This window comes from Typopeltis vanoorti, chromosome 4 (assembly GCF_054136105.1).
Source record: "Typopeltis vanoorti isolate ZY-2024b chromosome 4, IOZ_Tvanoo_1.0, whole genome shotgun sequence".
NCBI classification, from domain to species: domain Eukaryota; kingdom Metazoa; phylum Arthropoda; class Arachnida; order Uropygi; family Thelyphonidae; genus Typopeltis; species Typopeltis vanoorti.
This window is the reverse complement of record NC_143552.1, coordinates 166,807,185-166,826,057: the sequence shown is the minus strand read 5'-3', so window position 1 is coordinate 166,826,057 and position 18,873 is coordinate 166,807,185. Positions and strand designations below refer to the sequence as shown.

The window sequence follows — 18,873 nt, the reverse complement described above, 5'->3', positions numbered from 1 at the left end:
TTTTCTCCAAATTTTCCCAAAATATTTTTGTATGTTTGACAATCATTTCCTACTCTGCTATTTTGATCCCCAACAACCACCTTTTCCTTTTTGATTGTGTCAGTTGCTTTCTCTAAAGCCTCAAAAAATCCCCCCACTTTTACCTTAGTAGAACCTTCTTGGGAATATAGGCACAAATAAGTCTCATTGTCTAAATCTCCACCTAGTCTTTACCTAAAATCTAGAAAGCCTTTCAGGTTTATGGACGAACTCTCTTCAGCTATCCTGCCATCAATACCTGACATTTGGACAGAATACTGGTCCAACAATCTTCTAATAAATGGCTTCCTGGTAGAAGATCCCTGTGTGCTCTGTAGCCTGGTTTGCTCTTACTAGGAAGATCTGGTAATCAATCAACAGAATCAGAACTAACCAGGACTAATGTAGCTGCCTACTACATAAATGGAGGCTGCTAGACCACCCTTAATGTGATTGTTCTCCCGTGGCTCAGACGATTGATATTGTCAACGACTGCCCAAGGTGTCAATTTCACGGTGTTGGCCTACAGAACATCCACAAGGTGACAGATGAGGCCTTGGATTGGCTTTCCATGCTGGACAATGACCACAGCTGTTCTGTATTCCTTTTGACAAAAGAATAAATAAATAAGTCTCATTTTCCAATTTCCCATTCTGATATTTGCCCACATCACTCCACTTGATATTGCTTGCCATTCAAGAAGATTAGCCTCGTATTGCCTGAATATAACATTTTGTATTTATTGCTCAGAAAAATCTTACCAGATTTTGCCTTTTTTATTTCACTCACCCCTATGATGTTGATCTGGTGCTTATCCAATTCCTCAGCTAGCTCCATTTCTTTGCCATTTAGGCTTCTTAACATGTTGATAGTACTGATCTTGAACTCTGTTGACAAGTTCGGATGTCTTTTAGGATTTATTCCAGTAACTGACTTTTCGCTGTTTACCCTAGTTCGCAGGTGAAAACAACGGGGGGCCTTGTTTAACTGGGCGACGCCCCAGCCGGCATGAAATTCTGTCATGTTTTACCATCATTTTTATATTTTGGTTTAAGCCAATAAGAATACAATTTGGTTGGATAAATCGCAAATTGCCAGCCCATCTCGTTTATTCAATAACCAGGTAGATACCTAACAGGGTGCACCATGAGAAGGTGAGGATTGGACATTAGGTTGGAAGCCCTGGTTGGCTCTCTGCATTCCTTTAAAGGCAATGTGGAGGTCTCCTCTCAGTTATACAGCTTTCACCTTTAAGCACCCCGATTATGATATTTAAAGTAAATATTTTCCATCTTTTATAAATTATGTATTCAGTTTATTAAAATCTGAAATAAATGCATATAGACAATTAAATGCATCTTTATTATATAGATGAATACTACTTACTGTTTTTGAAGGTAATGGATTTTTAAATCTTTTAGGTGGTTGAAAATCATCATCATCAAAGAAACTTACTCCTCTGTTTTGTTTTTGTCTGCAAAAATCTGAAAATATAAATCCTACTTACAATATCCTTTTATAGGTGCAATTAAGATCACACAAACATTATTTGATTGTTGAGTATCAATGTCTAAATCAGATGTTGTTGGATAGCTTACTTTAGGTGCAAAAATCAAAATCTGAATTTACTAATGCACAAACTATTATACTGCAAATCAACTTTAAGCAGTGTCAAGGTTCTGTAAATCTATGATTTTGTGATTTATAATTTCTTCCTTTTTGATGTTTTTTTTTAACATCCAATACTCTACCATTTTTTAAAGAAATGGCTAGTATGGTCAATATCATCGAAAAGTTCATTCTCTTTTTCTCTTTCAGAAAATAGCCCCCTCCCCCCCAACCACCACCACTACATTGACTTAAATGAAGTGCCACCAAAATGCTGTATATTCAGTCAGAATTTCTGGAATTCATGAATGCTCATCACTTTCAAGGAATTTTATTCCAATATTGGTTTGTAACCAAAATGCAAACATATTATAATCTGACACCTCCAAGGACTCTTCGAGGGAAGGCACTCTACAAATGCTTCTTATAGTTGATACTTCTATCCACTGTAATACTGTTTATGACTTCCCATTACATTCTTCTGTTATAGTATGCAAAAACAGAAAGTTTCAAAAAAATATCAATTTACTGCATTTTGTAAGCCTGTGCCTTAGATATATTTTGGAATGAGCTATGACAAGCCATTGAACCTAGCATGATGAGAGTAAGATTGTTATATGAGTAAAGATAAACAGGAAGAAATAAAATATAATAATGCTTTGTTTTAGCACGCAAGTATAATTTTTCAGAAAGTTTCATGTTTCATCAGATGAATCTTCCTTTTTTAAATCGATTCTGAAGGAAAAATTACTTGAAATGTTACTTCTGTTGAAAAATGACTACAAGGACACCAATCTTATATTAACAATAAACTTGAAAAATCTGGCTTTGCTCAGGCATGGAGTGAACACGGACCATGATATCCTATGGTCCAATACTTGCCTTTTACATCAGTGCAGGTTTAGGTTTGAGTGGTTATTTAAAGAGTGCCAAAGCACTTCTGCACTGCCCAAATTTAAATCACAATAACTGTCTCTCTATTGCCAAGATTTGGGAGAGTTTCATCCTGATAATTGTCAAGCAATACTGTTCTCCCAATTTTAATTTTTTAATTTAATTTAATGCTGTGTCATTACATTATCTAATTAAATTTCAGTTTATTTCAAATCACTTAATTTTAAATTTCGGCATTGATTGTAATCTTATTTTTATTCTAACCACCCAATAGATGGTATCTAGCACATGACTCAGCTCTGTGTTTGTGATTATGCTGTTGCACTGATAATGAGGTTCTGGTCAAAATATTTGCAGAAATAAAATTACTATATTCTTGTGAATACATGTGAATAAATGCTATCATGCCACAAGTTCCATTAAAATTCAAATTACTTAAAACAAGATTTCAAAGAGTAGCAAACACCAGAGAGAATGAAGAGACAAGAGCCAGAGTTTATGACAGAGTGATATGACAGAAACAAACTTTGCAAAGAGATTTTGTGAGACAGAGGTGGATGATATTGGAATGGTTTGGGACTAGAAACTGTTGAAGAAATGCTTGTGAATTCTCGCTTGAAGTGGTTTGGCCATATAATGAGAATGGGAAAAGGCCAACAGGATGACCACAGAAAAGGTGGAAAGACCAGATAAGAGAAGATCTAGAAAGAAAGAAATCTGAAATGGATAGTGTTCGTGAAGGAAGAATTTGGGAAGAAAGAAATGGAGAGATTTAATCCACCTGAGAAGAGAGGTGATACCTTTCAGTATATGGTGTATGGGAGCAAAAACGATGACTAAACATATCTAACTATTAAAAAGCACTGTGGTCAGTAAGAGTGTAAGGCATAGTTTTCTCTTTGAAGTGGTGGGATGCATAATTTGTGACTGAATAAAAGGAGAAACATGATCAGTGGCATGCAAGCTGAGAGCAATGATTCTTTTAACTCCCTAGACGTACTCATATAACATTTGGATTAACTGAATCAAGTTATTATCACACATTGTTGTGTGATATTTGGCAGATCTATTTTCGGATTATGAAGATGTGTCTTATTATTGTGAAGTGAGGTGGTTGAGTAAAGGTAAAATGTTAAAACAATTTTATGATCTGAGACAAGACATTGCAGATTTTATGGACATAAAAGGAAACACAATTAACCAAGTAAAAGATGAGTGGGTGTGTGTGATTTAGCATTCCTTGTAGATGTCACTGGATACCAAAATGAACTGAATCTTAAATTGCAAAAACAAGGACAATTGGTTCATGAACTGCATGGACATATCAAAGCTTTTTGTAATAAAATAAGATTGTTGGAAAGTCAGATAAAAGCTAAAAATTGTTATCATTTTCCTATTCTAGCAACTCATAAAAATATCCATTATAATTGTTATGGAGATGAACTGAATGCATTAATAGGGCAATTTGATACAAGGTTTGCATATTCGCTATATTTGCTCGTCAAAGACCCCACATTCGCTATATTTGCTCGTCTGCTGGATGCTGATGTAAATAATGTCCCAGAAAACTTACAGGTGGACGTATTGAGCTTCAGGTGGATTTAGTGTTAAAATCACAATTTAACAACAATGCTTTGATGGATTTTTATAAATTTTATTTGGTGGAAGAAAAATATACAAATTTACGCACCTTTTCAAGAAAAATCATTTGTCTTTTTCGGCACCACATATGTGTGAACAGTTTTCTTCGAGGATGAAATACAAAAAATCAAAAATTCGGACAAGAATAACGGACGAAAACCTCGAAAATTCTATGCGGTTATCCTTAAGTAATATTAACGTCAATATCGATAGTCTCCTAGTTGAAGTACAAGGCCAATCTTCACATTAAATTGTTATGTTGTTCATTATATCATAAAATTTATGTAGAGCTTTATACCAAAGCATTATATTATAAATAAATGAAATATGATGTAGAAACTTATTTTAATTCATTTCATATTAATTTATTTTATTTAATAATTTGGTCCGGCCCTTGACTCGGAGACAGAATGATAATTTGGTCCCCAAACCAGGAAAGGCTGCCCATGCCTGATATATCATCATCATCAAATTCCTGCCAGGTACCCTCAAGGGGTGTACAGGATATGACAGTACTACATGAAAAAAATTACATCATTACTAACTTCCTATCTACAATTTTCCTCCAAATCAGTCTGTTACTTGTCAACACTCCAACATTATCAGATCATATATTTCTATCGTCTAAGGCACTTTGTACCATATCAATCCACCTATATCTTGGTCTTTCTCTGGGTCGTTTTCCTGCCAACCTGGCAGAGAACACTTGTTTTGCTAATCTTTCCTCTCCCATTCTATTTAAGTGACCATACCACCTGAGATTAGCTCTGCTAACGCATTCCTGGATGCTGACAATGTCAAGTTCTTTCCTAATATCCTCATTTTTCATATGATATTGCCATTGATGCCATCTGTTCACGCCTCTAATCTTTCTCAGGACTCTCATATCTGCGGTCTCTAGTCTTTGGTCAAGTGTTTTACTTCTCACCCAGCTCTCAGATCCATAAGTTAAAACTGGTTTGAACCTGTCTTGTATACAGCTAATTTAGAGTTCCGACTAATTTCTCTCTTATTCCATATGAATTTATTCAATTGACTTTCCACCATACCAGCTTTGCTGATTCTGTTGTCAATTTCTATATTTAATTCACCATCTTCAGTAAAAATCGTGCCTAAGTAGCTGAAATGTTTTACTTGTTCCACAGGTTCTCCATTCACAACACAGTTGACATTTTCAATGATTCTGCCTATTTTCATTGTCTTTGTCTTTATATTGCTTACTTTCATACCATATCTATTACAACAGCTATTCAATTTAGTCAGAGAATCTTGCAGACTTGTAGCGGATTTATTTAGAAGTATAACATCATCCGCACAAAGCAAAGAGCTGACATTAACATATCCAATTTGGATATCAGGTTTAATACCACTTTTCTTCATAATGTGATCCATATAGATAATGAATAACAGAGGGGGTAATGTACATCCTTGTCTCACACCAGATTTAACATTAAACCAACCTTCCTGTACTTCCTTCAATTCTAACTGCTGACTTACAACTCAAATAAAGACTAAGTATTGCTTGATATAATGCCCCATTGACACCATATAACTGCAGCGCATTGAATAGCTTCTCTCTTGGCACCTTGTCATATGCCTTTTCCAAATCGACAAAACTTAAATACAGATCTTTGTTATATTCCCATGCTTTCTCGACTATTTGTCGTAAAGTGAAGATCTGATCCTGACAGACTCTATTTGGCCTGAATCCAGCTTGTTCTTCACCAAGCTTTTCTTCCACAATTCTTCTCAACCGTTTCTGAAGTATACTTGCATAGATCTTGCCAGGAACACTTAGTAGGGAAATACCTCTGTAATTCTCACATTCAGTTTTATTTCCCTTTTTATATATGGGTACTATGAGAGCTCTACTCCAATCATCGGGAATTCGTCCCCCTGTCCAGGCTTTCTGAACTATGCAGTGCAGCCACTGTAAGACTTATATACCACCATACTTCAGCATTTCTGGTCGAATATCATCTATTCCTGCTGCCTTTCCACATTTCGAACCTTTGATGGCTTTTTCTACTTCAAGTATGGATATGTATTCCTGACTGCATGCCTGGTCAGTGTTTTTTATCACTGTGCTGTCATCACTACTAGTTTCATTTAGCAGTTTTTCAAAGTAATCACTCCATACTTCAAGGATATCTTTTTCTCCTGTTTTCATGTCACCTTTATCATCTCTAACTCCTTTTACGGCACTCTTTTCTCCATTCCTAAGCTTCTTCAACAACCTCCAGAATATTTTGCCACCTTCTTGATATTTATTTTCTATATTCTTGCCAAAGTCCTCCCACGATTTTTGTTTAGCTAGTTTTACACAGTGTTTAGCTTTCATACATTTGTCTCTGTATTCTGTATGAGTAAAAGCTGACTTATTTGCCAGGAACTTTTGATATGCTTTCTTCTTTTTCTTCACTGCTTCTTTAACTTCCTGTGTCCACCAGGGAGTTCTGATTTTTTTATCCTTGCACACAACCTCACCACATGCCTCTCTGGCAGAATCAATCAATGTTTTCTTCAGGATTTGTCACTGAATCTCCAAGGTTTGATTTCTGTTCTCAAACTCTTTCATTTTCTTTTCAATAATCTTTCTGTATTTTAGTCTACAGTTCACATCTGAGAGCTGCTCAACTTTTATTCGCTTTAAAATTTTCTTACATGTTATTCTTTTCAATATGAAATTCAATTTTATCCTGCTCAAGACTAAATAGTGATCACTTCCAATTTCAAATCCTCTGTACACTCTGGTGTCCTGCACCAGGGAGAAAATATCGCTATCAACAATAACATAGTCAATGAGACTTTTCTTATTCCTAGCCTCTTCTCTCCATGTGAATTTGTGCACATTTTTATGTTGGAACATGGTGTTAGTAATAACCAGTCCATGTCCTGAGCAGAAATCCAACATATATTTGCCATTATTATTAGCTTTGCACTTTTCTCCAAATTTTCACAAAACATTTTTGTATGTCTCACAATCATTTCCTACTCTGCTATTTAGATCCCCAACAAGGACCAACTTTTCCTTTTTCATTGTGTCAGTTGCTTTTTCTAAAGCCTCAAAAAATTCCTCCACTTCTACCTTAGTAGAACCTTCTGTGGGACCATAGGCACAAATAAGTCTCATTGTCCAGTTCCCCATTCTCATATTTGCCCACATTACTCTACTTGAGACTGACTGCCATTCAAGAAGATTAGCCTCGTATTTTGTGTTGAATACTATGGCTACTCCTTCTTTTCCTTGATTGTCATTGCCTGAATATAACATTTTGTATTTATTGCTCAGAAAGATCTCACCAGTTTTGGTCTTTTTTGTTTCAGTCACCCCTATTATGTCGATCTGGTACTTATCTAATTCCTCAGCTAGCTCCATTTCTTTGCCATTCAGGCTTCTTACGTTGATAGTACCGATCTTTAACTCTGGTGATGTTGAGTTGGGGTTTGTTTTTAGATTTGTTCCAGTAGCTGACTTTTCGCTGTTTGCCCTGGTTCCCTGGCGAAAACAACGGGGGCCTTGTTTAACCAGGCAACGCCCCAGCTTGCATGAAATTCTGTCATGTTGTACCATCATTTTTTATTTTAGTTTAACCAATAAGAATACAATTTGGTCGGCTAAATCCCAAATTGCCAGCCCATCCTCGTTTGTTCAGTATCAAAGTAGATACCCAACAGGATGCACCACGAGAAGGTGAGGATTGGACATTAGGTCAGAAGCCCTGGTCGGTTCTCCGTATTCCTTTAAAGGCTGTGTTGAGGTCTCCTCTCAGTTATACAGCTTTGACCCTTAAGCACCCCCTGATATAGATAATGAATAACACAGGGCATAATGTACATCCCTGTCTCACACCAGATTTAACATTAAACCATCTTCCTGTACTTCCTTCAATTCTAACTGCTGACTTGCAACTCAAATAAAGACTAAGTATTGCTTGATATAATGCCCTATTGACACCATATAACTGTAGTTTATTGAATAGCTTCTCTCTTGGCACCTTGTCATATGCCTTTTCCAGATTGACAAAACTTAAATACAGATCTTTGTTATATTCCTATGCTTTCTCAACTAATTGTTGTAAAATGAAGATCTGATTGTGACAGACTCTATTTGGCTTGAATCTAGCTTGTTCTTCACCAAGCTTTTCTTCCCCAATTCTTCTCAACCGTTTCTCAAGTATACTGACATAAATCTTGCCCGGAACACTCAGTAGGGAAATACCTCTGTAATTCTCACATTCACTATTATATGGGTACTATTAGAGCTCTACTCCAATCATCAAGAATTCGTCCCTTCTGTCCAGGCCTTCTGAATTATGCAGTGCAGTCACTGCAAGACTTTTATACCACCATACTTCAGCATTTCTGGTCGAATATCATCTACTGCTGCTGCCGCCTTTCCACATTTCAAGCCTTTGATGGCTTTTTCTACTTCAAGTATGGATATGTATTCCTGACTGTATGCCTGTTGAGTGTTTTTTACCACTGTGATATCACTGCTTGTTTCATTTAGCAATTTTTCGAGGTAGCCTCGTATTTAGTGTTGAATACTATGGCCACCCCTTCTTTTCCTTGATTGTCACTGCCTGAATATAACATTTTGCATTTATTGCTCAGAAAGATCTCACCAGTTTTTATCTTTTTGGTTTCAGTCACCCCTATTACGTCGATCTGGTACTAATTTAATTCCTCAGCTAGCTCCAATTCTTTGCCATTCAGGCTTCTTATGTTGATAGTACTGATCTTTAACTCTGGTGATGTTGAGTTGGGGGTGTGCTTTTAGATTTGTTCCAGTAGCTGACTTTTCGCTGTTCGCCCTGGTTCCCTGGCAAAAACAATGGGGGCCTTGTTTAACTGGGCGATGCTCCAGCTGGCATGAAATTTTCTCATGTTGTACTATCATTTTGCATATTGGTTTAAGCCAATAAGAATACAATTTGTTCGGCTAAATCCCAAATTGCAAGGCTATCCTTGTTCATTCAGTATCCAGGTAGATAACCATCAGGGTGTACCACGAGAAGGTGAGGACTGGACATTAGGTCAGAATTATTGGTCAGTTCTCCGCATTCTTTTAAAGGCTATGTGGAGGTCTCCTCTCAGTTATACAGCTTTAACCCTTAAGCACCCCGAAATGATTGTTTGATATATAAAAATATTTTGGGAAAATTTCGAGAAACGAGCAAAGCTAATAATAATGGCAAATACCTGTTGGATTTCTGCTGAGGACATAGACTGGTTATTACTACCACAATGTTCCAACATAAAAATGTGCACAAATTCACATGGAGAGAAGAGGCAAGGAATAAGAAAAGTCTCATTGACTATGTTATTGTTGATAGTGATGTTTTCTCGCTGGTGCAGGACATCAGAGTGTACAGAGTATTTGAAATTGGAAGTGATCACCATTTAGTTTTGAGCAAGATAAAATTGAATTTCATATTGAAAAGAAGAACATGTAGGAAAGTTTTAAAACAAATAAAAGTTCAGCAGCCCTCAGAAGTGAACTGTAGACTAAAAGACACAAACATTATTCAAGAAAAAATGAAAGTTTGAAAACAGAAACCAAACCTTAGAGATTCAGTAGCAAGTCCTGAAGAAAACACTGACTGATTCAGCCAGAGAGGCATGTGGTGAGGTTGTGTGCAAGAATAGAAAAATCAGAACTCCATGGTGGACACAGGAAGTTAAAGAGGCAGTGAAGGAAAAGAAGAAAGCATATCAAAAGTACCTGGCATATAAGTCAGTTGTGCTCATGGAGAATACAGAGACAAATGTTAGAAAGCTAAACATTGTGTAAAACTAGCTAAACAAAAATCAAGATAGGACCTTGGCATAGAAGGTGGCAAGATATTCTGGTGGTTGTTGAACAAGATCAGAAATAGAGGAAAGAATGCTGTAAAAGGAATTAGAAATGATAAAGGTGACATGAAAACAGGAAAAAAAGATATCCTTGAACTATGAAATAATTACTTCAAAAAATTGCTAAATGAAACAAGCAGTGACGACAGCACAGTGGTAAAAAAAACACTGACCAGGCATCCACTCAGGAATACATATCCATATACTTGAAGTAGAAAAAAGCCATCAGAAGCCTGAAATGTGAAAAGGCAGCAGAAGTAGATGATATTCGACCAGAAATGCTCAAGTATGGAGGTATAAAAGTCTTACAGTGGCTGCACTGCATTGTTCACAAGGTTTGGACAGAGGGACGAATTCCAAATGATTGGAGTAGAACTATCGTAGTACCTGTTAATAGATGAGATTTTATTGATTTAATCTCTTTATTTTATATTTCCGTGTGCTTTTATTTATTGCACAAGGGTTCACTCCGATTGGTGCAATGACCTCTTTTTTACTTTTCTTTCAGAATTAAAAAAAATCACTGACTCAAGACTAAATAAACACATTTAATAAAACAAAAACAATATATATAGAATTCAAATAAATTTACTTAACTATAACTAACTACAGAATTAAATTGGATCCAAGGCCTTTAAAAAATAAACTTACACTTAAGACTAGACTAAACACTTTGTTCACACAATGACAAAATGTTTGTAGCCAGTTTCTCTTTCTGTCAAGGCCCTTTTCCAAAGATATATGACTTTATTCTTCATTTTCGTAGGATCCTTTCTCATCACTCATGTAACACACACATTAATTCTTCCTGACTCAATTCTGTCTTCTTTTCAGTAGAAATAATAGTTAGATCCGGCGACTTAAGACAGATGAAACATCCCAATCAGCGTTTCCTCGAACATTCCTTTAGAACGTAAATAGCAATTTCTTCTTTTATTTACTAACAGTTCTATAATTCCCTTTTCAGAATCTACTGTTAATCTTCTAATTAGCGTTTCCTCGAACATTCCTTTTAAAACGTCTATAGCAATATTTTCTTTTATTTACCAATACTTATTCCACTTTAAAACTTCATAGTTCCACGATTCCTTTTGTGGAATATACTATTAAGTTTCCTCCGATTGTCACTGAAAAAAACTTAATTTCCTCCGAAACTAAATATCTGCCGGTCTGTGTTCTTATTTTTTCCCAAACGCTCTCTTGTTTACTCCCGTTACTTCGATACCAAACGCTCTCCTTGTCAGCTGTCAATCACACATCAAACTTCTCGACGAGCATGCATACTGCATGTAACTGGCAAGTAAGAAGTTAGGTATAATGGCTGGCATGTAGATTACATTAGCGTAATGAGGATATCTTCATAAAACACAAACACTAAATATTTTAAACTACTATAAAATTTTTTAAAGTAATGCAACTATTCAAATCCGGTAAGTACATAAATTTTTTAAATGCTTTACATATCACTTTGACAAAATAACATCAATAATGGGCACATCACAAGTGCTGACAATGCATGTTATGAAACAAAACTAATAAACATTCTAACAAACAATTTGTAAAAATATTCAGAATTTTAAATTATGATTATTTTTACATCACCCATATATAAAAAGGGAAATAAAACTGAATGTGAGAATTACGAAGATATTTCATTACTGAGTGTTCCTGGTAAGACAAATGCAAGTATACTTGAGAAACTGCTGGTGAAGAACAAGCTGGATTCAGGCCAAATAGAGGTTGTCGGGATCAGATTTTCACTTTAAGACAGATAAGTGAGAAGTTATGGGAAATCTACAAAACTCATGTATAATAAAAATCTATACATGAGTTTTGTAGATCTAGAAAAGGCATATGACAAGGTGCTAAGAGAGAAGCTATTCAAAACTCTACAGTTATATGGTGTCAATGGGGCATTATATCAAGCAATACCTAGTCTGTATTTGAGTTGTATGTCAGCAGTTAGAATTGATGGAAGTACAGGAAGGAGATTTAATGTTAAATCTGGTGTCAGACAAGGATGTACATTATCTCCTCTGTTATTCATTATCTATATGGATCACATTATGAAGGAAAGTGGTATTAAACCTGATATCAAAATTGGAGATATTAATCTCAGCTCTTTGCTATATTGCAGATGATGTTATACTTCTAAATAAATCCACTACGAGTCTGCAAGATTTCCTAACTAAATTGAATAACTGTTGTAATAGATATGGTATGAAGGTGAGCATTAAAAAGACGAAGACAATGAAAATAGGCAAAAATATTGAAAATATCAACTGCATTGTGAATGGAGAACCTATAGAACAAGTAAAACATTTCAGCTACTTAGGCATGATTTTTAGTGAAGATGGTGAATTAAATATGGAAATACACAACAGAATCAACAAAGCTGGTATAGTATGAAGTCGACTGAATAAATTTATATGGAATAAGAGAGAAATTAGCTGGATCACTAAATTAGCTGTATACAAGACAGTGTTCAAACCAATTTTAACTAATGGATCTGAGAGCTGAGTCAGAAAGAAAACACTTGACCAAAGACTAGAGACAGCAGATATGAGAGTGCAAAGAAAGATTAGGGGCATGAACAGATGACATCAATGGCAATATCATATTAAAAACGATGATATTAGGAAAGAACTTGACTTTGTCAGCATCCAGGAATGTGTTAGCAGAGCTAATCTCAGGTGGAATGATCACTTAAGCAGAATGGGAGAGGAAAGATTAGCAAAACAAGTGTTCATTGGCAGGTTGGCAGGAAAAAAAGACCCAGATGAAGACCAACATATAGGTGGATTGATACAGTAAAAAGTGCCTTAGAAGACAAAAATATAAGATCTGATTTGAAGGAAAATTGTAGATAGGAAGTTAGTAATGATGTAAATTTTTCACAGTACTATCATATCCTGTACACCCCCTTGAGGATATATACCAGGAATTTGATGATGACCTCTCACCAATATCTCTAGTACCTTCCCCACAACTCCAGATATACAGATCACCAAATTTATGCAGTGAGTGGAACAATTTTACCTTCTTTCCACCACTCCCTTGGAACCTGTGCTGTTGCAAGCCTCTTATGAAACAGGTATTGTTAGATTGTGATAGAGTGGAAATTTATGAACTCCTATCTTATCACAGTCTAACATGCTTTTCCAAACAAAAGAATGAGATAAATACAGTAAATTGCCTCTAAATATAAAATGCATAATATGTATATATGTATCAAGCATGTTCTGCTATAAAAGGGTAAATAAGTATGTATTTTGTGCCATTCACGAATGTGATTAAATTAATATTGAAGGTATAAAACAGTAACAGAGCATTATAAAAGTTCATGTATAAAAGAATTATAGAATGTAAGCATAAAATCAACAGTTGGGGGGGGGGGAGTGAAGTCCAAAGGTCACGGATCCGTACGCGAGGAAGCGGCTCGCCCCAAGCAAACAACATGACGTCAGAATACGTGCGATAGCGAGGGAGAGATATGGACGCCATGACGAAGTAGCACGTGTGAGTTGGCTGGACATCGAAAAGGGCGAGAATCGCCGAGAAGAAAAGAGGGAAATATAAGGGTCATGCGACCCTGAAACAAGGCTTTTTGTTCCTGGATCTCCTGGGTGTTCGTCTCTCATGGTGGCGTAGGGTGCCAGTGCCCCGTGCCGGAGGGATTCCGATTAAGGCAGTCACAGGTCTCAGCGGCAGTATCTCCGCGAAAAAAGCAAGTTCGGCTGTCCATAGAAGGCCAGTTTCCTGTGAACCTATGAAGCACTAAAGAACCGAAAAGGGAAGATAAGTAAACTTTGTTTGTGTTATACTGATTATGAGTGAAAGATTTGTGTCACGTTAATATGTTATAGAGGAAGAACATTAATGATATAGGATAGGATTGTATTGTCATCACTTTAGAAGAATATTGATTTTAACCTTAATATCTGTCGTTGTGTTAAAGTTCGCCTGTATATTGAATGAAGTTAAGGATATGTTAGAGTAAAGAATTGGCAAAAGTATCAAGATATTGTGAAAGATATGAATGTTATCTTGTTTAGTCTGACAGAGCTACGGAGTTTTAGATTAATTGTGATAACAGTACATGACTAATGCATTAGCGAAGGTTAATATAATTCTTACCTTAGGGAGCTACTGTATAATATTCTATAAGTGTAATAGTAGTGTTTGAATATTATATATTATATATAGGGGTGCTTAAGGGTCAAAGCTGCATAACTGAGAGGAGACCTCCACATAGCCTTTAAAGGAATGCGGAGAACCGACCAGGGCTTCTGACCTAATGTCCAATCCTCACCTTCTCGTGGTGCACCCTGTTGGGTATCTACTTTGATACTGAACGAACGAGGATGGGCTGGCAATTTGGGATTTAGCCGACCAAATTGTATTCTTATTGGTTAATCCAAAATAAAAAATGATGGTACAACATGACAAAATTTCATGCCGGCTCGGGCGTCGCCCGGTTAAACAAGGCCCCCGTTGTTTTCGCCAGGGAACCAGGGCGAACAGCGAAAAGTCAGCTACTGGAACAAATCTGAAAACAAACCCCAACTCAACATCACCAGAGTTAAAGATCGGTACTATCAACGTAAGAAGCCTGAATGGCAAAGAAATGGAGCTAGCTGAGGAATTAGATAAGTACCAGATCGACATAATAGGGGTGACTGAAACAAAAAAGACCAAAACTGGTGAGATCTTTCTGAGCAATAAATACAAAATGTTATATTCAGGCAATAACAATCAAGGAAAAGAAGGAGTAGCCATAGTATTCAACACAAAATACGAGGCTAATCTTCTTGAATGGCAGTCAGTCTCAAGTAGAGTAATGTGGGCAAATATGAGAATGGGGAACTGGACAATGAGACTTATTTGTGCCTATGGTCCCACAGAAGGTTCTACTAAGATAGAAGTGGAGGAATTTTTTGAGGCTTTAGAAAAAGCAACTGACACAATGAAAAAGGAAAAGTTGGTCCTTGTTGGGGATCTAAATAGTAGAGTAGGAAATGATTGTGAGACATACAAAAATATTTTGGGAAAATTTGGAGAAAAGAGCAAAGCTAATAATAATGGCAAATATCTGTTGGATTTCTGCTCAGGACATGGACTGGTTATTACTAACACCATGTTCCAACATAAAAATGTGCACAAATTCACATGGAGAGAAGAGGCTAGGAATAAGAAAAGTCTCATTGACTATGTTATTGTTGATAGTGATGTTTTCTCCCTGGTGCAGGACACCAGAGTGTACAGAGGATTTGAAATTGGAAGTGATCACTATTTAGTCTTGAGCAGGATAAAATTGAATTTCATATTGAAAAGAATAACATGTAAGAAAGTTTTAAAGGGAATAAAAGTTGAGCAGCTCTCAGATGTAAACTGTAGACTAAAATACAGAAATATTATTGAAAAGAAAATGAAAGAGTTTGAGAACAGGAATCAAACTTTGGAGATTCAGTGGCAAACTCTGAAGGAAACATTGATTGATTCTGCCAGAGAGGCATGTGGTGAGGTTGTGTGCAAAGATAAAAAAATCAGAACTCCCTGGTGGACACAGGAAGTTAAAGAGGCAGTGAAGGAAAAGAAGAAAGCATATCAAAAGTTCCTGGCAAATAAGTCAGCTTTTACTCTTACAGAATACAGAGACAAATGTAAGAAAGCTAAACAGTGTGTAAAACTAGCTAAACAAAAGTCATGGGAGGACTTTGGCAAGAATATAGAAAATAAATATCAAGAAGGTGGCAAAATATTCTGGAGGTTGTTGAAGAAGCTTAGGAATGGAGGAAAGAGTGCTGTAAAAGGAATTAGAGATGATAAAGGTGAAATGAAAACAGGAGAAAAAGATATCCTTGAAGTATGGAGTAATTACTTTGAAAAACTGCTAAATGAAACAAGCAGTGATGACAGCACGGTGATAAAAAACACTGACCAGGCATGCAGTCAGGAATACATATCCATACTTGAAGTAGAAAAAGCCATCAAAGGCTTGAAATGTGGAAAGGCAGCAGGAGTAGATGATATTCGACCAGAAATGCTGAAGTATGGTGGTATAAGAGTCTTACAGTGGCTGCACTGCATAGTTCAGAAAGCCTGGACAGAGGGACGAATTCCCGATGATTGGAGTAGAGCTCTCATAGTACCCATATATAAAAAGGGAAATAAAACTGAATGTGAGAATTACAGAGGTATTTCCCTACTGAGTGTTCCTGGCAAGATCTATGCAAGTATACTTGAGAAACGGTTGAGAAGAATTGTGGAAGAAAAGCTTGGTGAAGAACAAGCTGGATTCAGGCCAAATAGAGGCTGTCAGGATCAGATCTTCACTTTACGACAAATAGTCGAGAAAGCATGGGAATATAACAAAGATCTGTATTTAAGTTTTGTCGATTTGGAAAAGGCATATGACAAGGTGCCAAGAGAGAAGCTATTCAATACGCTGCAGTTATATGGTGTCAATGGGGCATTATATCAAGCAATACTTAGTCTTTATTTGAGTTGTGAGTCAGCAGTTAGAATTGAAGGAAGTACAGGAAGATGGTTTAATGTTAAATCTGGTGTGAGACAAGGATGTACATTATCCCCTGTGTTATTCATTATCTATATGGATCACATTATGAAGGAATGTGGTATTAAACCTGATATCAAAATTGGAGATGTTAATGTCAGCTCTTTGCTTTATGCGGATGATGTTATACTTCTAAATAAATCCGCTACAAGTCTGCAAGATTCTCTGACGAAATTGAATAGCTGTTGTAATAGATATGGTATGAAGGTCAGCAATAAAAAGACAAAGACAATGAAAATAGGCAGAATCATTGAAAATGTCAACTGTGTTGTGAATGGAGAGCCTGTGGAACAAGTAAAACATTTCAGCTACTTAGGCACAATTTTTACTGAAGATGGTAAACTAAATATAGAAATAGACAACAGAATCAGCAAAGCTGGTATCGTGGGAAGTCAATTGAATAAATTCATATGGAATAAGAAAGAAATTAGTCGGAACACTAAATTAGCTGTATACAAGACTGTGTTCAAACCAATTTTAACTTATGGATCTGAGAGCTGGGTCAGAAGTAAAACACTTGACCAAAGACTAGAGACCGCAGATATGAGAGTCCTGAGAAAGATTAGAGGCGTGAACAGATGGCATCAATGGCAATATCATATTAAAAATGAGGATATTAGGAAAGAACTTGACATTGTCAGCATCCAGGAATGCGTTAGCAGAGCTAATCTCAGATGGTATGGTCACTTAAATAGAATGGGAGAGGAAAGATTAGCAAAACAAGTGTTCTCTGCCAGGTTGGCAGGAAAACGACCCAGAGGAAGACCAAGATATAGGTGGATTGATACGGTACAAAGTGCCTTAGACGATAGAAATATAAGATCTGATAATGTTGGAGTCTTGACAAGTAACAGACTGATTTGGAGGAAAATTGTAGATAGGAAGTTAGTAATGATGTAATTTTTTCATGTAGTACTGTCATATCCTGTACACCCCTTGAGGGTACATGGCAGGAATTTGATGATGATGATGATGATGAATATTATATACCTTGTCTGGAACTCCCGATGGGATTTTAATTTATGTTATTATGTGTATCAAGGTTTATTATACTTTTGAGTATAATAAACCTTGCTTTTGATTCTAACAAAGACTTTCTGTGATTTCTGGAATCCGATGCACCGCTTATAAAATATTAACACGAACCTATGCGGGATATTAGAAAAGGGTATATTTTGGCCACATCTGCAGAGTTGATAGGTATCGTTAAGTACTGTCCTGAGATTACCTCTTGGTTGTTAACATTAATAATCTAATAGTGCTAAGTGGCGCAGCGAAACAAATAAATTTCTTGGCGTTTTACAAGAGGTAAATCTCAGGCACTGATACTCTGGTACTGCCTCATTCTCGAGGAAATTCCATTGTCCCTCAGAGGTACCATGTGCTACCCGATAGAGTGTATTACGGAGATATAGCATAAAAGGTTAAAATAGTTGTGATAAGGAAGAAAGCGACACAACAGCATGCAATGCTACTGCCAATTCCCTGGAACATTCCCTTAGGATGCGTGGTGATATGTAATCAAATCCTATCACCTTATTGACATCAAAGTTATTTCCTCAAATACCTCCTGCTCACTAACAATTAAACCATCCTCTCCTATGTCCTTGACACTTAAGTTTCTCATGATTCCACCCTGATGAGGATGAAACCCCTTTATAAATTGATTACTGAATACCTCAACAACCTCTTCTGCAGCAGTTACCATTCTATCATTTTTCATCCATTAACATCATCTTACCATAATCATTCCTTCTTCTACTTGCCACATATCTAAAAAACTAGGGTTTTTCTTTGCCTGATTTGCCATTTCTGCTCATACTGCACTTTTGTTGTCCTTACTGTACTGAGTCATTCTCATGGCTTGTTGTTGATACTTTTCATGTATCTGATTATCATTGTTATTCATCTTGTACTGCCTCCAAAGTGCCTTTTTTCAGATTTTCTGCTAAAGCCCCTCATTCATCCATTTTACACCTACGTTATTCAGCCTTTTGACCTTTGGAATAGATTCACATATCGATGATGTTATGTATTTCTTTTTCAGTTCCCAAGCATCATTTAATTTCCTTCAGGCTATGGCTCCAAGCTGTCTCCTTTGTACTTCATGTGAGGAAAGGACACATATACTTTCCTCACAGAAGTCGGCATGAGGTTTTGCACTTTCCTCCAATTGGCGAGAGTGATAATGAAGTGATTTAGCCACAACTACATGATCACTTCATTATCATTCTTGCCAACTGGAGGAAAGTGCAACATCTCACTCACAATTACAT

General features: G+C 36.4%; 1 protein-coding gene across 1 annotated transcript in view; it reads right to left on the bottom strand.

The window, feature by feature from the left end:
* Positions 1–18,873, bottom strand: part of LOC150107826 (Fanconi anemia group J protein homolog) — a 463,872-nt gene that overhangs the window by 359,809 nt on the left and 85,190 nt on the right. The window contains exon 6 of the mRNA XM_090391581.1: positions 1,405–1,502. Coding sequence (XP_090247707.1) covers positions 1,405–1,502 — 98 coding nt within the window. The remainder of the gene's footprint in view (positions 1–1,404; positions 1,503–18,873) is intronic.